Raw genomic sequence first — 16770 nt, 5'->3', positions numbered from 1 at the left:
GTATTATGTTAGACACATTAGTTTTTACTCCATACCTCATTTTCCAGGTGCGTATACACACAAGAACTGACTGACGGTTTACACTCTGGGCAGCACTTCCCACTTAAATACACCAACTCTTCCCCCTGGTACACAGTAAAAATGTGTGAATGTGTAAAAAACAGCCTGGCAAATGACTTTCCTTAAAGTGTCAGCAAACTCAAATCATTGCAATAATGCCACATGCCATCTATTTCTCAAACGTTTTTGTAGCTTGCTAGTGTTGGTCGTCTTCATCCATGAGAAAGGCACCATCAGTGTCTTCTATATAACATTGCTTAATTACCTCAATGTTCATCATCTGAGAGAGATGGGCCCTCATTAGAAATGGAAACTATATTATAATGGCTTGCTCCTCTCACTCTAGCTCAAACACTGGCCAACTGGGAAGCTGATAATTTGCCATTAGAAATGGTAGATAACGTATTAATAAGCCGTCTTGGAAAGATTTTTTTTATTTATTACATTTAGGTTTCTCCCAGTTGAGAATTCTAAGGTTGTTGGTCATATCCTGATTATACAGTCACACCACTAATCTGAAGAATGGAGGGTGTATACTGTCCATGGAAGTGTACCCAATGCCCTTCCACCCCGATTACTGATACTTGCATCCTATCAGCGGCTACAATCCTGGACTGTTTAAACAGACCAACGCTGGAGACTTTAGCTGTAAAGCCTTACACCTACCATGCCATTCTAAACATCCCATCATTGTATAGTTCTAGTCTTATATCATTCTTGTTGTGTCTAATTTATGCTATATCTAATTCTTGCATCCATTTCTTATCATGTAGTTCTATAGTTCTATATGTGTCTAGTTCTTGCTGTGTGTAGTTCTTATCATGTCAGGTTCTTATGTCTTATGGCTAGGTTCTAGTTATGTCTAGTTCTTGTGTCTAGTTTTTGTGTCCAGGTCTTATCAAGTCTAATTCGAGTTGTGTTTAGTTCTAGTGGTGTCTATTTATTGTTGTGTCTAGTTCTGATTGTGTCTACCTAGTTGTGGTTGTGTCTAGTCCTAGCTGTGTCTAGTTCTAGCTGTGTCTAGTTCCTGTTGTATCTAGTTCTAGTTGTGTCTAGGTCTAGTTGGGTCTAATTCTAGTTGTGTCTAGTTCTGATTGTGTCTAATTCTTGTCTCTATTTTTATCATATTTAGTATTTGTGTCTTGTTCTAGCAGTTTCTAGTTGTTATTTTGCTTAGTCTTGCCTTGACTTGTCTACTTTTGTGCTTAGCTCAGTTTTCTAGAAGTCAGTGTTTTAGCGATTGCATATCACTGTTAAAGCAGAGGACTAGTTACTTCTGAACTTGTCTGGTTCAGATATTTTTGTTAAATCTATTCTTCATATATTGCCTTTCCTCTAGTTTTATTTTTATAATTGCCTCAACTTACCTTGTGGTGTGTTTCACAGATATTTGTTCTCTTTATGCTACCTTGTAAATAAATCACACTCACACTATCGTCCACACAGGTCTCGGTCTGATCCCACACACTTCTGATTTATACTACACTTCACTGCTGTATTTCAGAGTGCCTCAATGTGAGAATGCTCATATCTGCTAATAAATCACCATATAAATGTGGAGAGGGATCCTGTACTTCATCCTCAGTAAAAATTCAGGTCAGTTCCATTCTTGGACCCCCACCAGAGATGGCAAAAGGTACAGCAGGCACTGACCCTGTACGCTAATGGAAGTTCTGACCTCAGTCCCATCTCTGATGTGGTCATACCTCAGTGGCCATACCATAATAATAAAAGTGCATGCTAAAGGATGTAAGAATCCTTAAAGGTCACACTTCACAACGTTCAACACTTCAGAAAACCTCATGTATAATTCTCAACACTTGACAATATTGTCACCTTGGATAACCTCTTCTACACAAATTCTAAATCCCTATAAGCAGAGCTGCATTATAGCTCCTGCATTCAGATATTCTTGCCTAACATCTTTAAAATAGCTACTGGCTATGCTGCTAAGTACAGAAAATCATGATGTTATACTGATGGTATTCAGCTAAAATATAGAAAAAACATAGTGGTGCTCCTACCCGTGGGCACTCCACCCTGGCACACTCGACACGTTGGCATAGCACCTGGCCACGCTGGCACGTGCAGAACTCGCAGCCTGTACCGTTCCACATGTCACCATGATAACGTGGTGTACCCTCATACAGGCAGCTGCCTTTGGTGGAGACGCACTCCTCACAACATTGGCCAGGCCGCCTCACCTTCATCTCACCCTGACAGTACACACAATACAGATCATGTTTGAAGTCTCCGTTATTAGAGGGTCATTGTAACATATAAATAAATACATTTTGTGCATAAATAACTAAAAAAATGATATCAGTATATAAGTTTGTATCGCTCTTTTTGAATATGATATATATGCTTTCATATCTTCTAAACTACCAGCTGGGAAGGGTGAAGGCTGACAAGTGGAGCCAATAAAAAGGAATTTAACACAAGAAATGATTTGATAAAAATACCAAAAATAACTATAAATCTAGTAATGATTCAAGCCTCTCGCTATCACACAAAATTAAATGTTTTATTGCATACAACTTTATGACAATTAGAACAAGAATATATACTTTACAGCTGTGTGTTATTTTACAAGCCCCTGACTGGACTGGAGATTTATTGTTGTGTATTCTGTATGAAATATTTGGTGTAACGTCTTGTAAATGACCTTGTCACACTGGAGAGGGCTGCATTTCTCTGTATGACACCGTGATTGCCCACGATGACACACACAGGTGGTACAACTGCTTTTCTGCCACTGTTGACCATCCTGGGGAGAGAAGACATGGTTTCAGGTTTAAAGGAGCTTGAAGCTAATAGTAATTTAGAACACTTCTCCATTCTCACAGTCCTCCTCACTTAGCAGAATTCTACTTTTCCTAATCAGCCACATATTGCTTCAATTTTATGATACAATAAGTCACTCACAACTCATTCCGAATACTAAATATACTAAATGTCTTTCTTCCGGTCAATATCCAGTATCTGGTCAAAGTCCTGGAACCTAATGTTCATTCACAGTTATGTGTTATGTCCAACAAGACAGACTCATAACAGCTTAAATAGCTAATGTGTGCAGGTGTGATTAAGGTAAAGGCAAATCGTGCAGAAATTATCGCTCAGGGATGGAGAATTAATTTACTTGAGGAATTAACAAACTTTCCATACTGTGCTTGTTCATCAGTCGTGACTAATTTTCCTCATTAGATCTTGATTGACCTGACACATCACTGATCATTGAACAGACTCTTTGCATGGTCCTTCTCCCTAATGTTTTTCATTGTCTACCAGTGACTATGTGTACATTATAGAAACCTTAGGAGTCACATAAGAAACCTAGGAGTGGAACATTTAGAAACAGAAAAGAGCATGAAAAAGAGGGACAGAACTAAAAGATCTCTTGACGAGAACTCTGCACATAATGTGCTACTTTAACACCTCATTTTCTTTCAAGTTGTCTCTGTCTTGAAAGACTATTGACCACTGTGTCTCTCTCCACTACTCTACTCTCACTCTTTATCCATGTACCTTGTACTCTTTTCCAGAGGCTATGCACGGGTTTGAGATGCACTGAGGGCAGCACTGTCCTGGCTGGATCACCAGGTTTTCATTCTGAAAAGGAAAGAAAGAAACATGATTCATATGGGGTTTATGGTTGCACTGTTTGCGTAGCATGGCATATACAGTGATGAGAAAATTCTGTGACTTGCTATATTAAGACATAAAATGTCATCTGGTCCTAACCAGGCCCTAAAATTACATAATTAGTTAACACCACATAACATAGACTCCAATTTATAATAAATTAGAAATATGATGAATAAATTATAATATAATGATTTTGGTGGAATTTTGGCTACTCTTTACAACATTGCTTTAATTCATTGATGTTTGAGGGCATTTGATTATGCACCCCAGCACCTGATGGGATTGAGGTCTGGACTTTATTTTAATCCTTAATTTTTCAGTTTTATGTTTGTTGGTGTGTTTGGAATTATTGCATGACCCAGTTTTGGCCAAGCCTCAGCTGTCAGACAGAATAGCATCATCAGTGCCTCTAGAATGCACTGATATAGAGAAGAGTTCATTTTCAACTTGATAACTGCAAGGCACCTAGGTTCTGCAAATCACCATCCCTTCACCACCATTCACCACCATAGATGGTATGGGGAATTTTTGATGAAGTGCCATGTTTCATTTCCACCAAATGGAGCTGTGCATAATCACCAAATATCTCCAATTTCACCTCATGTCTCCAAAGAATGCTGTTCCAAAAATACTGAGGTTTGTTCAGCTCTAACTTTGCAAACCTACACCAGTGTAGCATGCGCTTTTTGGAAATGGGGCTTTCATTTCTACCCTTCCTTTAAAGCCAAAATTGTTCAGTCTTTTTTCTGAATAGAGTAATTTAACCTTTAAGGTTTTAACTGAAGCCAACAAATCTCCACATTTGGCTCTCGAGTTCCTTGTGATTTCTCATATCAAACATTCTGACCTTGGGTTGAATGTGCTGGGACGCCACTGCTTGGAAGATTTTTCTAGGAATCATTCTCAGTGTAGAATGATGGATTTCATTTTTAGGAAATGGCCTTATAACCCATCCTAGGATGATAAGCAGCAACAATTTCTTCTCTGAGATAATTGCTGATGTCTTTTCTTGTTGGCATGATGTTAACACAAACTGGAATGTTTCGGATCACCCAACTGCCAAAAGTTCTGCTTTTAAAGATGTGGCCACACCACTTGAATATTACAATTAGTATAACTGCTTAAATATGTAACTAGTCAAAGAGCAATTAATGAGCAGCTCCTGGCTGCAAATTATTTCATGGATTATTATGATTGAAGCAAGGGTAAGCTTATTTTTGAATATTGCCAAGACGTTTTTGGTAATTAATAATTTTGTGCAGTGTTTATGCAGCTACTGTACGTTAGATGTACTTACTTTTAGGACCTGGTTAGGACCAAGTGATATTCTTTTACCTCTTTTTCCTCATCACTGTATATAAAAAATCTTAACTAATGGCAAGGTGTTTATGCAACTGAAATACATCACAGTTAGGACAGTAAGTTGAAGTACCACTGGAAGTGAAGCTGTTTGACTCTCTGTACTTACCGGTTTGCATGTGATGGGTTGACACTCTGCGACAGAGCACTGCGTCTGTCCATTTCTACATTCACACTTTGTACAGGGACTGGGACTCCATTCCTCTCCATCCCTGTGCTCTTCTCCCTCCCAGAAGCAAGAAGCTGTGAAAATGGTACGCAATAGTGTTTATATACATGTGTAAATATATGTGAGTACTTTCCTTTCTCTGTTGCTGTTTTTCCATTTAATACATTCAGGTTTAGAGAGCTGGGAGTCGGGTAAGGACAGAGTAATGCTGCTCTAGAGATTAAAGCAAGAGACAAGACAGGTCCAGCTACGAGTGTGAAGAGAAAATATGTACATCAAGACAAGTTCAAAAGAGATGCTCAACTTCATATTGAGAGCTACATCTAAGGCTCTGAGCTACAGCATATGAATTATGAAAAAATATTGGCCCCCATAGGTGTACAGTATAGTTGCAACATAAATAAATACAGGTTTGCTCTTGTTTCTGTGTAAGTGCAAAAGTGTGATTAAAAAAAAGAAATTTCGATGTTGAAAACAGTGTGCACAGATGGAATATTTATGGACTGCACACATAGTAACCTTAATTATTGATCAGAGCTTTGTAAATTAGCTCCTCAATTCCGCTTTAAATTTAACAGAAAGTCTCTTCAGGTCTCTTCAGAGACCTTGAGGTTTGGATGTCTCTGTAATAAATAAGTAACATGTCTGAGGGTGGCCGGGAGGTGAATAACCTACTTTTTAATTGAACGTAAGCTAGCTGGAGACAGTTAGCATTATGAAACCATGTTAATGACTAGCTTTCATTTATTGTATTCTGTTAACATTTTTCAGATTAAGACTTCAGCTCACAGTGCCTTGAAATACATTGTTAACTTATTGCGCCATAACCTTGTTACCTCATTTTAACTTATTTGCTATTTGCACTACTAACCTAACCTAAATGTCCACATTCCATAGACTTTAGAAAAAAAAACAATTAGTGCAATTTTGTCTACTTGTAGTAGGTCAAGCTAAGTGGATAATCTGGAGGTTTCTGCATTCATCCATTTCTGAGGAAGTGATAAATTCACTGGATGAGTGCAGGGGTTAAACTGGGATTTAGAAGGTGGGGAAGCGTCACGTTTTTCTTGGGTGAGAACAATGTTGTAAGAGTATGGTTCAAGTTATGCATTATATGTTGAGCTCTACATTTGATATTGTGTAAATGTGAAAAAATGTGGAAATTCTAAATAGATGTGTCTCTGTCCAAAAGACTCAATTTAACTAGCTACAATCTACAAAACCCTGTCAAACAAACTCCAATTTCCATGATTCCCAGCCAACGATCATGTCACATGACTCTTAAAAAGGTCTCACTCCAGCATTACACTTGTGATATTACTAAGCCTTTTGATCGTTTTGCTTCGTTTTGTCTCGCCATTTTAACCACTGCTTTGTTTATTGTCTAGTATTTGTCTAGTATTGTATTTGTCTAGTATCTGTTTGCTGATCACCAACCTCTAGCTTGTTCATCGTTTTGACTATTGCCTAGCCCTTTTGGTTTGTTTGACTAGGTTGTTTTTAATGAAAACCAAAACCTGCACTTGTGTCAGTCCATCTGCTTTCATGACACAATTAACTGGCCAAGTCATCTGTCAATGTCAGCATCAAACATCTTCATACTAATTTCTGTCAAAGATAAATGATACAGGAAAACTTTTAAGCTAGCAAGATGAAATTCTTTTGCTTTTCATGAATAAATGTACATAAACATGAGTTAATTGCCTTCACTGAATGAAAAAGTTTTACAAGATTTACATGAAAGCGTTTTCAATAAAGTAGTATTAAACTGTATTATATAGTATTAAACTGTATTGTAATGGTTGAAGCATCAGTAACTAATATACGTAGCAAATACTATGAAAACCCAGGAAAGCCTGAAAAGGTACTTAGATAATTTGGCAGGATGTGAGGAATCAGAGCAATATGCAGAAAAACTCAGGGACTCAATTGATCGTGGAATATTAGAAGATGAGGAGTCTGGAACATTACCTAGAATTTGCATTGAACACACCATGTAAGTGCAATTTTGTTGAATTATTGAAAAAATCACAAAGATTATAGAATAATTTCTTTTCATTTATTTTCTAATTGTAGAACCAGAGCTCAACTCTACATAGAGAAAAGGTGCTCGGCTCTTTTCCCAGCTGACCAGACCCAATTTTACAGCAGAATGAGCGAAAAAACCTCTTTACTCCTACCTTACTGCTACTTAAATGCCTCTACTACATGAACGCTTCATGGGAAACAGTTTAGTATTAGTCATTTTGCTGTCATTTTGAAAGGTTTCAGTAATTCTGTGCTCCTACCTCCATTTCGGGCACATTTAGGGCAGCATTCTCCAACTGGGAGGTAAGGAGTCTGTCCTCTCCCACAACTGAGGGGAGGACAGGCAGGAGGGACACAGGTCACTTTCCCAGAAGCACATGTACACACTGAGCACTTGGACTCGCTCCACTGGCTGTCATGCTGGACAAGAAGACAGCAAGACAGAAAGAGAGGTTATGAGGTTGTGGGAGAGTTGGTGTTTGCTTTTGCTATATGATGGTATTGCCAGTAACTTTGGCTAGCAATAGCTCCAAGTCTTCATATGGATCAATTCTTCATTTTTCTAAAGTGTTCTATGCTGTTTGAGAATTTGTACGAACATGGGGCAAGTTAATTAGCTATAGAATTATGCCCCGGTGCCAACACAGCCAGCTTCCTTAAAGTAAACGCCATTCGATCTGGAAGCGACACTGTCAGAATATTAAGCAGGACAGCAGGCAGCTTGTCAGAGGGGGACCAACAAGAGGCTACTTCTGTCAGACAAGAGTGCGGCGCTAACAAGAAAGCAATTGTGCATTGACTGACCACTTAACACGCTACAAGAAGTGGCAGGGTCTACCAAGAGTCTAGACTGGGGCCTTTGGCATCTTTTACTGGGCCTCGTCCACAGGAATGTCACTTACCCCATACACTGCTCCCTGATGCTGGCAAGAGCCGGTTGACTGTGGGAAACACTCGGGACAGCATCTGTTTGCAGGGACTCTCAAACGCTCACCCTGGGAACACATCCAGACAGCAATGTTAGCACAATATCATTAGCATCAACAGAGGCGCTAACTGTCCAGATATGAATCATTGATGGATATAAGGTAGAATGCAGACGGACTGAAAAGCTATCAGCTTTCAAGAAGGTTAAAAAAGGACAGTGAGAGATAATTAAGAATTTTTAATACAGGGCCAAGTCTGTGCTTCGCTGAGCACAATGAGTTGTGTTTTATTGACAGTTTTAATAAAAGGCATTGAAACAGTTGCCAGAAGCATTGATTGTTGACTTTGCAAAGTTTTACTCGATCACATAGTGCAGCACGGAACAAAAATGGAATATAATTCTCTCACTTAATCAAAAGCAAAAGTGGAATGCAATGAGCTTAAAGCACGTCTCTTTGAAAGACACTCATACATTCAGCAGTCTGGCTAATGGGGCCATCCATTTATTCATCTTACAGCCTCCTCCATCCATCCATCCATCCACCAACTTACTCACTTCGCTCCATCAGTCAATCAATCGACTCATCCTTACATCCATCACACACTTCACTTTTATAATTGATTCATGCAAAAATATCAGCCTTACTCTTTGAAAGTCACACTGAGGATTTTGGCACTGGGTAGCTTTGCACATGACAACGTCGCTGTGGCAGGTGCAGTCTTGACAAGCGTCTGGTTTCCATGATGTATTGTTCTGTAATGAGTCAAAAAGAGAAAATAATAAGCAGATGCCTTCAGGTATGGCTCCACACACATCTAAGCATGCTGCTGTTGCGTGAAATTGCAGTTCATGGAGCATGTACCACCAATCTCTTACAGTTATTTTTAAAACAGCAACCAATGTTTATATGATTAAATAAAGGTACACAGTATTGTTTACTCAGGAACACCATTATTAGAAATAATTTAAATAAATTATTAGAAATAAGATATTTTATATAATTTTTAAATACAAATTAGATTTGGTGTTTTAGAGTTGACAAATGTTATAAATAAAGGCCTTATTAGGCAGCTAATTAATTGTTATACATATAAATAAGTAATATATAACCTGTTAAACTGGATTTCCTACCTTGTTCCACAACATTATAAATAACAATAAATGGTAAAAAAGTATGATGTTCTTTAATTAATAAAATATTGTAAATGTGGGATAATTGCTGGGATATAAGAGGAACAAAATACTTCTCGACAACTTTGGGGTGGTAATATGAAGAGCCCAGTAGTTGATTATTTTCCTATCATGTTTTATTCCTTTCTTAAATCCCTGGCTTATTATTAAGGTATTCAGCCTAAAGCATATTCTTTAACAACCATGATGAATTATTCAGCATCTACATTGAAATGGTTTGTAGTTACAAGAGTGAGGAATGAAAGTCTGGAGCTGCAGACAGCCCTAGAACTTCAAGGGTTTTTTTTAAAAAAAAAAACATATATCCATATAAGGTTAAAGGAAAAGTTAAAAGAGAAATTTATGATATGGTAGCTTGATGTTGGAGGAAATAGGCCATTTTGACACTCTGTTTGTTGAAAAGCAACAATGCTCTGAAGATGATGTTGAATTTCATCCCAGGGGAAGTCTGACAGAGTCATAATTTCATTACATTGTATCTGTACAGACATCAGAAAGGCAAAAGATGTCCAATGCCAAACCTTTGCCGAATTTTTGCCATTAGACTTGCATGTCTGAATAGTTATTATGGCAAAGATTAGAGAATGATGAGGACAAAATACTGACTGCAAACAAATTAGCAGGGTGATTTACTTACAGAACACAAATTCTTAATAAGTCCAGTGAAAAAAGCAGGCAAGGCTGTGATGCAAATTTTGTTTTTTTACTGCATTTATTTTCTGTGCAAGTGGTACCAAACTAATAACTTTCAGACTGACAGCATTTCAGTGCTTCATATACACCAGGTTATGAGCCATTAATCTTAAAAACAAGGCACCAGAGATTTTGGTCTATTCACAGTTTATATGGCAATTAAGATATATGTGAAAGCTTCTGCAGAATCTTACTGAGCGTAAATCCTTACTGCTTCAGTATTAAATGACATATCAATGACAGCCATCCTGGGAAGGCATTTTAACATTTTGCTCTACTTTGACGAACATTCTTGTTTCAACATAACACATGAACACTTATGCACAGATGTCTTAGCACAGTTTGAAGGCAGAACACTGAAGGACAGGTAATACCGAGAACTCAGTAGAGATACAATTGAGTCTCGTGGTTTAATTCAGGCTCTATGGGACACAGTAATGAATCTCAATTGAAGCAGAGATACAATCTGTGCCACACGACCCAAACAGAGTCCAAACAGAACACAAGAATGCAATTCCTTAGAGAATTCAGCTCTGCTAATAAAGCTCAAAATGGCATTTGGTAAAGTGGTAGCAAGTGGCTGGCACTTAAGAGACTACTGACAGACACTCCTTTGCATTTCATCACACGTATATAAGAAGAATATATGGCCTCACATTCACGTCGTCTGATAACACCCTCCAGGTCAGAGGCGTAGCTAGGGGGGTGATTTCAGGATTGATCCCCCCCAGAAATATTTCATGGCCGTTCGTAATATTTATTATCACAAATCCAGCATAGCTGATTATATGTGACAAATAATTATTTTGTTCAGTAAGTGACCTATAATGATGTTCACAAATGGTCAAAGAAGTAATCACTACAATATTAAATGTCAAATGAACGCATTCCTTAGTTTGTTTAATCACATTTTATTGGCTACCAGCTTATATGTGAGGGCTACTAGCCAGCTTTCTACACTCTGTGCTTAGGGATTATCAATGTGACATCCTGTTAAGTATGGAAGTAGATCTAGTTTGTTGTCATTTTCCCCTATTACTAGCATCTTATTTTATTTCCTTTTGAGTAGCACAGTCATAAAGGTATTATATAAATATTTCCTTATCCTCCACTGGAAATTAATTCTTGGCAACATGCTGCTCCAGACTCCTAATTTTGAATAAAATAAATGATACCATCACTTCTAAAGCCCTTGTCATTTCCCAGGCTTTTATTTAAACAGCAATCAGTGAGAGCATTGCTGCACCCATGTACTGCTTCCGTCACCTTTGTATCCATTGCCTGGGACACTTGGCATTCTTGTTTCCGGACATTGATTTTCTGTTGCTTGGCAGCTTACATGAATGAGAAGTCTGCATAGTGAGTAAATATTTAATGGCTTGTTTCTGTTATGACAGAGTCGGCACTTAGCTAGCTGTCTTGCTGTTCTTTGCTGTGCAACACACACTGTAACTAAAAGCTAATGGAGTTGTTTGAGGCATATCAGACAAGAAAATGTGTGTGTGTGTGTGTGTGTGTGTGTGTGTGTGTGTGTGTGTGTGCATGTGCATGTGCGTTTTTGTGTTATATAAGACCTGATATAATTATGAACTGAAACACAATTTGTCATGAACACCAACGAAAAACCAAATAAGCTCTTATTTGGAGTTCAGAGATCATCTGAGAGGTAAATACAGTTCTTAGTAGCATGTTCCCATATTAAATTTCAATATATTGAAACATTTTTGTCCAATAAATGTTCCATTTCAAAATGAAAAAGCAATCACAACAGCTCACTCCTTCAGCATTAGCACACGCTTGTTTACATGCACAATTTCTTGCTAACTTCTCAGCTTAAATAAAAGAAGTGTCTATTACAAATCATTTCATAGGTTTCATATACAATATATAGTCTACTCAACTACTCCATAAACCAGAAAAAAAGTTTCCTATTACATCCAATATTTATCCTTCATTCCAGACATAGCTTTCATACATTTAAGAGGAGCTAAAAAAAAAAAAAAAAAAAAAAAAGCAAGGCGCTAAACATAACCGTTCATGCTGCTGGTCTACATTTAGTTGACATCTTTGACCTTACCGTGGCGCCAGAGCTCGAGTGACAAAATTAGACTTACTGTCAGGAAAAAAAACACTCTCAAGCATTTGTCACTGGCATGCCAGGTACTTTTCAGATCACAGCAAATGTTTCAGTGAAAAGCTGTCACCACACTCCCTATATCAGTGTATAAATTAAGGATGTTTCAACAAGATTCTGTTTCAAAATGAGTTCCAAATGGATTCCACTAGGATCAAGCTACTCTTTGGCAAGCTACTGATAAGGTAATTAAAGATAATTAATGCCCTTTTTCTGCCAGCTGCGAGCCTCTATAAGTCCGGATAGGAAAACATTATTTCCCCAATCACCAATCCCCCTGTCAACCTGCTACATAGCAGCAATGCTACTGTTTGATTAGCTTGGAAGATGAAAAAAAAGAAAAACTGACAACAAAATCTTCAATGTCATTATACTAGTTAGTATAGGCTTTGAACAAGGTAATTCATGAGGTATTATTTAACCCTTTAAACTCCCAGAATGTGTCAGTAAGTCCAAACTTTCTTTACATTACATACCTTTCCGATTACTTGCACTGAAGTAATTTAATCAATTCTAGTAGATAAGGAATAACATGCATTTATGAATAAATGAATAATAAGCTGGAGGTTTATGGGGTTAGAGATCCACAAAATGTACAGTCTACTAGAAACGATTTGAGGCTTTTCCCATATTAGTGCATCACTAGCGAAACTAGGCTTTACTTAATTGTAGGTACTGCATTGGATAAATACAGAGTCTTGGCTTTATCTGCTTTCTGTCTAACTGACATGTTTAGGTTAAGAGAGGAAAGCCATGGACATAGGCTGCTCTGTTATATATATTCAGGCCATGTTCCAGTTTGGCTGCAGGGAACACCTTTGATAAATCTATTCCAAGAGAGGAAATGACATCTTTCTTGGGACACTAAGGTGAAAATCCAAATCTGCATCATTACCATTGCAGTTTATTTCGCAGTCTTAATAACTGAGAATGGCTAGCCATACAATTTATAATCTGGTTTAGACAGAAAATTCACCATATATTATTAAACTTCAGATTAATAATATTCAACTTCAATATAACTGTATTATCTGTTCAGTGTACTTTGATTTTCAGGCTGTTAAAAATATATTAGGCACGAGCCAGATAAAAATATACGCATGAGGGCAAGCGGGTCCTGAATGACTCACCCTCGCTAGATGTAATTAAGTTTGAAACACAAAAACACAGAAAAGCACACAAACACCTCCCACCATGGCTTAGTCACCAGCTAGTTATCATGAGTTCTGCAGCTCAGCAACTTAACTGTCTACAAGTTCCATAACAAGGATAAAACTCTGCTCACTCACATTCACTAGTTTCCCACAAAATTAGACAACTAATAAATGCCATATCTATCCACCAATTCTGACCCGACTCCCCGTAACAGCGCTGACTGTGAATTACTATTACAGGAACAGCAGATCAACTAACACCAGATTAGAAAGGAGACAATTATGAAGCTAACTATCCGAATACATTCAAAGACATTGACAAAGCATTAGATGTGACAACATAAACCGTACATAATACATAAGCCAAACCACCCTACTCATATAGCATGTATTGCTACCAGAGGGTCACTTGTTTTTACAGCTGATGCATCTACAGACCACAGCAACAGCAAGATAAATTCTGACGGTTACAAAAAGATCTTAACTTCTTAAAATTCTCAGATGATGCTTGACCAAAATATTGAATTAAGTTCAAGTCTAGCACTTGACCTGAACTGAGAATGACTTTCACTTATCATCTTAGCAAAACTAAGATGATAAGCTCCTGAAGCCCAGAGGAAGTAAAAATGGCTGGATTATAGGCCTAGCAGACCCTCAACAGGAAACAGACAGAGTCTGATGTCTGTGCAGTCATCAGCTAAAAGGACATGCAACCAAATGCTAAGACAAGACCATTCGTGAGATCGGTCTGATTAATTAATTTTGATCATTCTGAAATATACAGAAATTGCATATAAAAAAATGACTCTCTAAAAATGAATTAAACTTTAAGGTGGAAAAAAAATAGTAAAGCTGATGCATGAGATGTGTTCACTAAGAGCATAGCAGGGGTTAAAATGGAGGCAGACGGGATGTGGGATTACCCATAATCAGATTTTCAACAGGCAGGTCAAAATCAGAAACAGAACAAGACTATGAAAAGGAAGATCCAGAAACATGAAACTAGGGACAAGGAACTTTGGCCAATGATTGCTTTATAAATACATGAGACTTCGCAATAACACAGGGAAACACTAAGGCCATAAATACCCAAACTATAGAATAGAAACATGCAACAGGTCAAAACAATCAGGGAAAGAACCAATCAGTATACAAAGTGAGTTAAGAAGAACAGGAAGCTGTGACCATACACAGCAAGTCGAGGGCAAACGAGGACAGCTGGAGATGACAGAATCAGGGCAGACGTGACGTCAGCATGTCAGACTCCTTTTATCTGATGACACGTGTAGCCTTTAGCCCACAACAAATGAGAAGAACAAATTTTTATTATCACAGCCTCAACAGTTCTTCCTAAATATGTCAATATAGTAGTACATGACCTAAATATATGAATGTGTGCCACTGTGTTTTTAATCACAGCATGCAGTTGGAGATACCAGTCTAGTTATGCTAGATCTGGGGTTTAACACATTCAAATATATTCAGTGCTTGCATTTTAATTGGATTCTCCATAATATACATCTCCACAATGCCAGCCTAGCATGATTATATGCTAATTTCTTGCAAAGCAAGTGGTTACTATAGGAAGCTTCAGAAAGCTGATGGACATTGCACTCTCAGAATAAAAAGGTGCTAAACTGTAGCATTTGTCAGTGGAGTGGTACCCTCAACCTTTTGAATCTATAGTATGGATCTTTTACTTACTAAAGCTTTACTAACAAAGGTCCAATTGTGTACCTTAAATCTTTTTTAAAGGTATATTATTTGCACATATCCAGATGAAGGATACATATTACAACATACACAACATAAAGGTCCCACTCCAGAGACAAAGAAAGGTACAGTTTAGTGTATGCAGTCATTCCTAAAGGGTTGCTGAAATCTTGACTGATTGATTCCTAAAATCTTTTTTTTTTCTTCCTCTGGATAGAATTTATGATCACAAGTTGCAGGGGTGTTTGTAATCTGTAATTTAACCTACTTACATGTAGTCTTCATTCACTTCTGTATGGTGAATGACTGGTGCCTGATGATATAATAGTTTCCCTCAAAACTTTTAAGCAAACTTGAGCCTGAAGCTTGAGCTCTTCAGAAAGGATAATTAAACACTATTGATTATCTCCCTCTGAGTGTGTGTGCATGTACGTGTTACTATCTGCTTACCCTCTTGGAAGAGAAAAGGTTGTCTTTAAGTCTACATTCACAAGGAATTGGTGGCGTCTGTCAGAAAAGGCATTTTGTGAAATGTATGTATTTCGTGTTAACGTCATGGTGAGCTGCCTTTACATTGTACAGCTCTGAATGTGAACTGACAACCATAATTAGTTCTTCTTCTTCTTTGTCAACTTATTAACTTTTTATAATGTGGTTTTTAACAGATATCGCTGAATCCAAACCTTAATAACTCTAACAACAAGTAGCCTATAAACAACAATGTCAACAATGTCAACTTGGAGCTATTGTGTTTTGTTGGAAAGCTCAGGAACAGAAATCAATAAGGCTCTAATAAATAGACAGAATATTAATGCAGATTTAAATAATATTCATGAAATAAATCTGTACTGATGAGGCTTGAGAACTCCTGCTGTACAGTTGTACATCCCTATAACCTTTTAGTAAAACCCCAAAACAAGCTAAACCATCAAAAAACTCTCTTGTTCCAGGAGGGATTTCTTCTGTTGTGCTGTTAGCTATTGATGTGACTGATGACTTGGCAGTCTATTGAAAGTTGGTATACTTTGACAGCTAGTGCAGCTAGTGTGTGTATTACTCCTGAGTATTACCTCTTACTCCAACCCTCGTCTTTTGTTACAACTCTCTTGTGCTTGTTTCTAGTCAATTGGTGGAGACTGAGCCTGGCAACACTTGTATTACTGTAGCAGCTCTATGCTTGGATTGTATTCTGCCTCGCTGCAAGTCACTGTGGATAAAGTATCTGCCAAATACGTAAAATGCAAATGTAAATGCAATCTGTTTTCTTGCTGAGAAGGAAACACAGTATCTCTGCAAGAGCCTAGCAGACTAATTGACCAGAAATTAAGACTAATGTTTCTGGCCCAAACCACAATTCCACAGAGGCATTTTTCTTCCCACCCAATTAATTGACGTGGAACAGCTTAAATAAACGCAGCCAAAAATTCACATTGGCACGATTCTAATACATTTCTCATAATATATTTGTAATGCATTCCAAAATGATGGTAAGATGAGCTCACAGCAACATTTCTTAGCGCTGTATTTCTGTCTTGAACTTGGCATTAACTGGGGAGATTCCCTTGTAAATGCCTTGGAAGACCACCAGACCACTGAACTAACTATAGGATAACTGTCAAATTTAGAAGTAGGCATTTATATCATGGCTTTAAATGACAGACATTGCTACACTGCCACACGGCCATCTACAGTC

At 37.7% G+C, this 16770-nt stretch overlaps 1 protein-coding gene across 2 annotated transcripts in view; it reads right to left on the bottom strand.

The window, feature by feature from the left end:
• fras1 (Fraser extracellular matrix complex subunit 1) overlaps positions 1 to 16770 on the bottom strand; it is a 121262-nt gene that overhangs the window by 76621 nt on the left and 27871 nt on the right. For both annotated transcript variants that reach the window (XM_026931243.3, XM_026931244.3), the window contains exons 3-10: positions 8838 to 8945; positions 8167 to 8259; positions 7525 to 7684; positions 5177 to 5310; positions 3589 to 3672; positions 2729 to 2830; positions 2085 to 2276; positions 36 to 125 (exon numbers count right to left, since the gene is read on the bottom strand). In XM_026931243.3, coding sequence (XP_026787044.3) covers positions 36 to 125; positions 2085 to 2276; positions 2729 to 2830; positions 3589 to 3672; positions 5177 to 5310; positions 7525 to 7684; positions 8167 to 8259; positions 8838 to 8945 — 963 coding nt within the window. The remainder of the gene's footprint in view (positions 1 to 35; positions 126 to 2084; positions 2277 to 2728; positions 2831 to 3588; positions 3673 to 5176; positions 5311 to 7524; positions 7685 to 8166; positions 8260 to 8837; positions 8946 to 16770) is intronic.

The sequence above is a fragment of the Pangasianodon hypophthalmus genome, chromosome 24 (assembly GCF_027358585.1).
Source record: "Pangasianodon hypophthalmus isolate fPanHyp1 chromosome 24, fPanHyp1.pri, whole genome shotgun sequence".
Taxonomy (NCBI): Eukaryota; Metazoa; Chordata; class Actinopteri; order Siluriformes; family Pangasiidae; genus Pangasianodon; species Pangasianodon hypophthalmus.
Note: the sequence above shows the minus strand (reverse complement) of the source record. Positions and strands in the feature narration are given on the sequence as shown.